Raw genomic sequence first — 9,134 nt, 5'->3', positions numbered from 1 at the left:
TTAAAAGCCAGGATTAGCACCAGAAAATCACACAACAGCTATTTTAGTCATGAACTTTGAGTATTAAATATTGTCAATTGGTTCTGGTTTTCTTCTGGTAGTTACAGTTGCTGAGAGGTATCACTGCCAAGGGCTATGTGTTTAAGGGGCAGAAATAAAGATCATGGGAAAAGGACTGTCTACAGGGAAATACCAATGGAGAGGAGAGAATGGGAGGAGGAGAAGTGGGAAAAGAGCTTTTAAGAACTCTGTTCATGAATAATATAAAGGGCGTTGAAATGTCTGTTGCAGCATTTCATTCAGACCATTAAGATAAACATGTCTGGAATTAAATGCAGTATGTTAAAAATGTGCTTTGTAAGAGGCTTCCTTGTTGGAAAAAGCAGCCAGCCATCTGGTAATGGAATTCCTTGGTAAGAAATGTTTACTTATCAGATGGTTTATTTTCTGGACACCAACTGCCAAGCACCCATATCGAAAGCAAACATGAATTCTCTAGTTTCAATAACAAGTGTATGTCTAATCAAACTTTGTGTTAGTTCAATGCTTTACAATGTCATTCAGAACACTGAATTTCTGCCCATTGTTCTGGGAACACTTAACAGTATTAATTTTCACATTCTTGTGCTGTCTCATGAGCTGTTAAAGTAAAAAACCAACTTATGAAAATGTAGCACATACTTTGAAAGCCTCTAAAAGCATCTGCATGTTTTTAAAAAGCAAAGATGTATGAAAAGTACAGCCATAACAGTGTTGATTTCTAACTGAAGAGTCACCCTTGAGAGTCTAGTCATTGGAGCATTCATAATGGAGAACATTTCCATCCCAATGAATAGGCCCTAACAGGGTGTGCATTGCTAGCACTGTTGTTGATTCATGTCAATGAGATGTCTGGTAAAAAAGCCATCCTTGTGCTGGTGACCTACACATGATTTTGTCAGCAACTTGTTCCACTAGAATCAGTTCCTTTAGCTAAGTCTTCCCTTATAAATGAATGAAATGCTGCCGTGTAATGCTTCCTTGGAATGCTACCACTGTTTTGAAGTAAACTGTTGCTTTGCAGAGATTGCTGACCCAAGAAGGATGGGTCAACCATGAGCCTTCACTACAAGTTATGAATTTGCACAATATTATAAGGCTAGAGGAGTTGGTTGTAATTTTGGAATACCAAGAAACTCTAAAATGCAAAGGAAATGGCCAATAAGCTCTTCAAAGCCATGGAATATGGGATTTCAGTGCCTTGTATAGCTGTTCATATAACACAGCCCACCCATTGCTAGCTAAAGCAGAATAATGATGAACTGGATTAAACAAATTTGCTTACATATCTTTAGGTGGCATTTTATAAAGATACTGCTTTTTAACTTTTTTCTTTATGGAGAATTTTGATGCTACTTTTACAGAATTTTGAAATTTTGGAACTTTTTTGCCTTTGGGGCCAAAGTCATTGGTTACTGGATGCTGTGGAGTCATGAGCAGTATATTTTTGACTTGAGAATTTGGTTCTCAGGGAATACTTAAGGATTCTCTGGCCAGGAGTATGTGCTCTCTCTTACTCAGGAGTAACCAGGGAGGATGCCCTACGCAAATGTCTGCTGTGTTTTGCATACATCACAATCTAATTTAGGTCTACTTCTTGCTGAGATGGTAACACACATCTTTCCATGATGAAATGAACCTATATGCAAAGAAATACTTGCATATAGTAAATTAGCATGTCAGGAAGGAAAAATAAGCAACAACCCTTCTTGATGAAATATAGTTTTCTGTGTAGAGAGAATGTTTGGTATGTGAGGAATTTGGTCCCAGACTGAGTCATTTTAAATGCTTGTTTTAATTTCTAACTAATTTTGTCAATAATACATCAGGTGCAAAACCAAAGATGTGTCTATTTTTTTTCACTTATTTGTAGATGCATGGTTTCAAATATGCTTGTTTCCTAATTATGATGAAGTAACCAAGGAAAAAGAGGCTGAAATACCTTTAATAAACACATGTATTTTAAAAAGAAAAATATGCCGTATATTCTAAAATACTTTGACTACTCCAGATACAGCACAAGCTGGCTTTTGTTCTCAGTGCCCATCTCAGGATATAGTGCTCATTTTAGAATAAAGCTTACCCGTTTGCTCTAAGTGGAGCATTTTGCATCTATATATATATACTCTAAGTATATGCAGGTGTGAATGAACTGATGCCTTCTGCATTACCTTGGCCTGTGAAACAAAACCCAGAAGCTTCTACATATTAAAGTACCAGAATGCAAAGCAAAACAGCAACCTACAAGCAAATGGTGATATAAGAAGGGCTGAGGAATTGGGTTCAATAGGGAGGGATACTGCTTTCTGATAGGCCTGCTACTAACAGTTATTTCCCATTTTTAATTACTTTGAGCAGTCCACTCTTGTTCTAGACAGTGTGCCGATTATATAGATATGATGGGTAGAGGCCGTCATAATGGTACTGACGCCATTGCTCAATCTGTTCCCGGCTTCTCTCATCCTGCTCTGTAGAGGGAAGAAATTTGTTAAAGCGCTTTCAAAAATTAATAATGAACAAGCCATATGCTTCTACTTTACTGATGGTAGCAAACCCATTGGCAAGCACCACAGGCAAAATGAAAACATGCGGACAAAGCCATTTTTGAAAGCCTTTGCAAAATGGCATGCATCAGAGGTACTAGTTAGGTAGCTTAGATGGTCAATCCAGTTTAGGCTCTGGTTTAAATGCTTCAGCTAAGTACTAGTTCATACTTACAAACAACCTCTTTGTAGAGCAGGGATTCAGAATTTTTAGGGCCAGGGGCCAAAACTAGTATTCCTGGGCACCCAAATTGATCTTCCAGGATTTATCCAGAGAGCTATAACCCTGGCACTACGTTATTTCCTGAACTGCCAATTGTTTGGTGATGCCCTGGCTTTTGTGCATTTTGTCTCCATTTCAAAAGGTTGAAAGGCCTCTTCTAAAGCTTAGATGCTAGCAGTAACAGCTTTAAACTAAAATAAAGTTGTGTCTTGTGTATTTTGGCCCCTTCCCTTTTTCTTCAGCCCCCTTCCCTTATGGAAATGTGGCTACCAAAAGTTGCTTTGAAATTAAATTTGGCCTAGAGTTTATGTTGTAAGCCGTCCAGAGACACAAGTAATTGGATGGCATATAAATTTTAGAGAGAGAGAGAGAGAAAGAGAGAGAGAGAGTCGGCAGAGATTCTGCACTTCTGTTGAATAGCACTCCACAGTCCAAGTAATTTGCAAGCTGATCTGACTATATTACTGGTGTTGAAAAACACAAGTACACCAGGTTAAAAAAAAAGTGCCACTCACATTACTTCTGCCATGTGGTGGGAGCTACAAGATCTCTTGTCCAGTAGATGCTTGACAATGTGAAGCAGGATTCAGTCTTGATAGGAAAGGGTGCTGGGACTTTTAAAAAATGTTACTAAAACCAGAATTCCCATGCTCTTTCAGGGGCAAGCATATCAAACCAATCTGTATTCATTGGGGTATTTTCAATGTAACACTGGTGGAAAAGGTATAAGAGATAGCAAAGGTATAATAGAAGCTACTATTGCTTCTGCAAATGCTAACAGAATAAGTGGCACCTTAAGTAATGAATTTTTAATGACCCATGAAAACACTTGTGCAATGACTTGAATAAGTGAAACCAAAGTCTGACATTTGTGTAAGGACAGGAATAGTTTTTGCATATAGTAGAAGCTTTGCACTAGCCAAATGACATCACTAGGTATATTACAGTGAATTTATGCTTGTGTATGCATGTATTATATACATACATATATCCATTCATATATTCATTCTTCATATGGATTCTGATTTCAGAAACTGTTTTTGACATAACTATTTTTAATGACAAAAATATCCATTGCAGGAAAAGGTTCTGGCAGAACTATTTGGATTTTCTTGTCCCAGCTTTCATGACACATCAGACTGATAGGCTTCATGCAAACAGCATTATCCATTCTGGGCAGTACTGACCATTTCAGAGAATAATATTGGCCTGAAAATCCCCTCCCACTCCCTCCTGCCTAGCATGGATGTGGTAGAAAATGATGTAGCTGTCTTTTCCTAGATGGAAAAAGTACTAGGAAGAACACTTGTTTGTGGTTGAAAAGAGCAAATAAAACACAATTCAACTAACCCTTCTTACGGATTTTGTTACTCTCAGCAATTCAGAGCCCGTTCAATATCAAACCAATGCCTAGGTGCTTAATTAGTAGTCCTTGAGCTCAAAACTAGCCAGATTTCTGATCTAGAAGCAAAAGAACTATGCATAAGGTTGCATACTTTCTAACATCCAAGGATACTTTTGACTTTTCAGATCGTAGCCTCTGACATGTTGTGTTAGCTTGCTGAATTTAAAATGCAGAAATTTCCTATTTAGATCTGTGCCAGTCAATGGAAATTTTAAGTCAACTCACTTGGGTGCCACAACCTAAGCGCTTGGAAATGCATAAAGCAAATCCGAAGCCCCCCCACTGAAAATATTTCACTTAAATCTTGCTTTAACACATATAGGCAATGTATAAATAAAAGGATCAGTCAACAAAAGCATGCACAGGAAGTGCACATCCGCTTCCTTCTGCTGCTGGTGCTTTACATAGCAGCCAAACCAAGTGGAAATGTAATGGTAGGATAAAACATACTACTTAATAGCTCAGATTAATAAGAATAATAAAGTGCATCTTCCTGCAAGTAGAAAATTTGCACCTCACACAAAAACCTAGGTGCAGTCTTGTGCAAATCTTTCTGGCAGGAATCAAGTTTGTATTTGTACAGCCTGGTGTAATTCTCCAAGGTGTTGCTGCGTCATTCTTCATTTACTGCTGTATATATGAGTGAGACAGGCCTTAGATCAGAAGCAAGCAACTTGTGGCACTTCAAATGTGCTGGCCAATGCTGCCTTAGATGGTGTAAATCAAGAAAAGTTTATTCAGGTCTTGCACATGAGAGTTCAATAGCCTAAAAAAGTGTAATTATGCTGAGCAAAAGAGCAAAATAATGATGTTCTTTGGAAGTTGTTTCAGAGAAATAAAACCAGTGAGAGTGGTCTCTTTTCTCTCTCATCAACTATCAGATATTTAAATGTCAGTGTTGGACAGCCTTAGATTTGACCAAAAATAATTAGTAACCAGACTGAGAGTGATAAGAAAAATGCTATCTTGCTTTATGGATCCTGCGTATCAAGCAATTCAAACAACATTGAATTAGAGACCTAGAGAAGTTATAATCAGTTGGTGGCAGCAGAAAACGCAGTCCAAAGTCAAGCTTCACCTGGAAATGTTTGTTTTGAGAGGAAAGTTAAAGCTGCAACAACTGCCATGACAACAAAATGGTTACCAGCTCTGCACAGCAGTTACAGGTCTTGAGGCTGCTGGGACCCAACAACTCCTGAGCAGCAGGTGTACCATCTCCTGGAAGCACCTTTCCATACTGAGCACATGTCTCTAAAGCATTCAGCTGCGCTCTCTCTCTCTCTCTCTCTCTCTCTCTCTCTCTCTCTCTCTCTCTCTCTGCTTTCAAGGGTCTTTTAAAAAATTCAAGGTGTTATTGTGTCCTTTCGAGCTGCCCTAATCAAGCCAGGGCAACTGGCAACCTTAGACAAGAAGGAGTTTGTTCTGTCTCCTAAGCAGTATTAAGTGACTCACTTTTTAAGAACCATTATTTTGACTGCTTTGTCATGAAATGGAGACTTGTGTGATAGTATCCTGAAAGCAAAGAAAGATCTCTTTCTTAGCATCCCTTTCATTACACTGGAGGCTTACTAATAACCCAGCCAAGAACTTAGGCTAAGGTGGCATCCAGGAGGTATTTATATGTGAGATTTGATGGCACCTACTGGAGCCTTACAGTTTCCCCACTGGCCCATACAGATCATTGGGATTTTGGCTGATGTCCTTCGCTTTTCTGTGAAGTTTGCAGAGCCTCAATTGCATCCCCACCCCCGCACACACATTTTTGTTATTATTGCTTAGCCCTGTGTTCTTACCATCATGCTCTTCCTCAACAAAGTTCTCAAATTCATTCCTCTGTTCTTCATGGTATTCTCTCCTTTGTTCATCTGCTGCCAGCATCTGGCGGGTCTCCGCTACATTAAAAGATGGGTCTAATATTACTATTACTGTACTGAAACACTGGATTATTAAAAGTTCCTGGACTTCTCTTTAAGCTTTTAAAGATGCTATCCTGTGCATGTTTAGAAGGAAAAACAGTCTTACTGGCTAGGGAATGCTGGAGAATTGTAGGACTTTTCTGTCCAAACATGCATCAGATTTCACTCTGAGTGGTTTCTGTTGTAGCTTTACCAGAGACCAGGAATGCTTCTAGCCCAAATACCACGTGAAATTCTAAAATATTTTCATACTGAAAGCAGAAGGTAACATCATCAGCTAATACCAACCAATTAAACCTAAAGATGAGAATGCTAATCCATTTTTTTAAAAAAATGAAATCATACTGTGTAAAGTATAATGATTTTTTATTTAATTAACCAAATAAAATTAAATTATTATACTGAAGTAGTAAAAGAAATGTCTCTTTAGAATAAGAAGGCAAGAACACATCTGTGATGTTTTGCGATTTTGAAACCAGCCAGCTTATTTTGCTGCCTCTTTGGCATCATTGATTGATGATGATGATGAATTTGCAACATCAGAAGCTGTTTACTATATGATGCTTTTTATATGCCTTCATACTATGTTCACGTGCGAGTGTGTGTCTTATAGGCACATTAACTATAATGCCAGGGTTCAGACCTTCTCTCAGCCTGAAGGCCACATTCAACTCTTGGATGCCACATTCCAAAAACAAAATAGGTGAAGCCCAAACCCCACAAATGTTGGGATATTGTAGTTAAAGCTTTTACCCTTAGGATAAATACCTACATCCTTTAAAATGGGGGGAAATGCACACAAAACCTTGTGAAACCACCAAATAATTGGTGTTTGAGGGAAAGTGGCTTGGGCCAGAGGAATATAGAATGGTCCGCTAAACCTCAGAGGGTCTGGCTGGGCTACCCAGAGGTGCCAGAATCGGCTCCTAGGCCTAAGGTTCTGCAGCCCTGGTGTAATGGCTTGTGAAGGTTAATCTGAAAGAGTGTGTGAACAGTTACACTTTGTGGCAGGAAGACAGAACTGGGTGGCCTTCTGGGATCTTTTGGTGAAGGTGGAATGCTTACGACTGAGAACGCACATGTCTATCACCAGCTGTTGTGAGGCAGATAGTTAAGAAGCAGCTACCAAAGTGCCACACCAGACTAGATTTAGAGAGGCAGACACAGGTGGCTTATGTGCAGAAAGTAGTCTTGAATGTTACTTTCTTTGTAAAAGGGTTAAGTACCAAAGAAATAATAGGAAGAAAATCAGCTTCACTGGGTTTGTTACCCCAAGATCCAAATAACTGAACGCATCCAAAACCACAATCATTTAATTCTCAAATGAAGTTGCTCAAACATCAAACTAGGGTTTTCCTGTCCTCATATACCTAACAAGCACTCTCAACCTTCGTCATGTGAACCCACCCAGTGTATGGCTAAAGTAAATGTGTGCAGTTTCACACAGTTAAATATTGCATTCTGCATAGCCCACCTCAGAAGTTGCATTTTTGATGCATGTATCTAATAATGCAATACCATGCACAATTATCTTTGTTTGGAGACAGAGTTTACTGAGTTCTTCCTTCTGAGTAAACTTGTATAGGCTTGAGCTGTGAAGTATTGTAAGTGCTCATTCAAAATATTAAGTGTGAATGTGGCATTTCCCCACATCCAGCTACAGACAGAGGCAGAACTGGCTCTGGTTTCCTACTGAGTACAGTGATACCTCAGCTCACGAATGCCTTGGCTCACGAAAAAATCAGGTCACAAACAAAAATTTCGGAAAAATTTTGACTTGGGTCGCGAACACCGCTTTGGGTGGCAACCAAGATTGCAGCCATACCCCCCCTCCTGAGTGGGGAGATGGCCACGATCCCAGTTGCTTTCATGCAGGGAAGGCACGCGTGATCATGGGCGCGCTGCTCCAGGAAAGGCAGGAGCAGCAAAGCAGAGCCGAAGGGGAGATGGCTGCACTTGTGCTTGGGGTGGTGGGGGGAGATGGCCGCAATCTTTGTTGTTGTCACTTTGCTTCACATTTTTCTGATTTAAAAAATGGTTACAGAACAGATTAACCTTATTTACATTGAACCTTATGGGGAAATTTGGCTTGGCTCACGACCAGAGTCCTGGAACGGATTAAGTTCGTGAGCCAAGGTACCACTGTATAAACTTTATGACAAACCTTGATTTGAGGTACATGAAGTTAAGTGTAAGCTGTGGTGCTGTGAAGGGTGCCATACTTCTCCATAATGTAACATTTGAAGGACAGTTTACACCAGGTGTGCAGAACCTCAGACCCAAGATCTCAGCCCAACTCTCTGGGGCTTTCCAAATAGCCACACTCTGTTTCTCCTGACCACTGATCGTTTAGCTATTCCCTGCTTTTGTGCAGTTTCCCCCCATTCTGAAAGGCTGAAAGGTCTCTCCTGCAGCTTAATTACTGGTAGAAAGTGTTTTAAGCTAAGTTGTTGCTCTTGTTGCTATATTTCTGTACTGCCCAGAAGCTGAAGCTCTCTGGGTGGTTTACAACAATAGATAAAATTCAATAAAAGAGAAAACAACAATAAAAATAATTGAAAAGACAATATAAAATGTAAAGACCAAATTTAAAAACTAATTTTAAAAGCTGCAATAACTTACACAAATTAAACAGTTTAGGGCCTGGATATCTGAAATATATGTTTCCTTCCATATGCACTTGGCCATACTCTAAGATCATCAGCTGAGGTCCTTCTTCAGGAGCCCTCACTGAAAAAGTCTAGAAGAGTGGCTACCAGGGGAACAGTCTTTTCAGTGGTAGTGCCCCAACTGTGGAATCTGCTTCCTGGAAAGGTATTCTTGGTGCCAACCCTTTATTCATTTTGGCACCAGGGTAAAATCTTTTTATTTACTCAGTATTTTAAGTGTTTAAATTATTTTATTCTATATTTTATATACTGTGTATTTCATTCTAAGTTCTGTTGCAGATTTTATTATTCTGTTCTTGGATTTATGTAAATTGTCCTGACATCCTATATGGATTAAGG

At 39.3% G+C, this 9,134-nt stretch overlaps 1 protein-coding gene across 1 annotated transcript in view; it reads right to left on the bottom strand.

Annotated features, from left to right (window-relative positions):
• Positions 1 to 1,201: 1,201 nt before the first annotated feature.
• UCMA (upper zone of growth plate and cartilage matrix associated) overlaps positions 1,202 to 9,134 on the bottom strand; it is an 11,207-nt gene continuing 3,274 nt past the window's right edge. The window contains exons 4-5 of the mRNA XM_044423411.1: positions 6,004 to 6,102; positions 1,202 to 2,507 (exon numbers count right to left, since the gene is read on the bottom strand). Of these exons, the coding sequence (XP_044279346.1) occupies positions 2,410 to 2,507; positions 6,004 to 6,102 (197 nt within the window). The 3' untranslated portion in view covers positions 1,202 to 2,409. The remainder of the gene's footprint in view (positions 2,508 to 6,003; positions 6,103 to 9,134) is intronic.

Source organism: Varanus komodoensis, unplaced genomic scaffold (genome assembly GCF_004798865.1).
Source record: "Varanus komodoensis strain SLA01 unplaced genomic scaffold, ASM479886v1 scaffold13_3, whole genome shotgun sequence".
In the NCBI taxonomy this organism is placed as follows: domain Eukaryota; kingdom Metazoa; phylum Chordata; class Lepidosauria; order Squamata; family Varanidae; genus Varanus; species Varanus komodoensis.
This window is presented reverse-complemented; position numbering and strand designations above follow the sequence as displayed.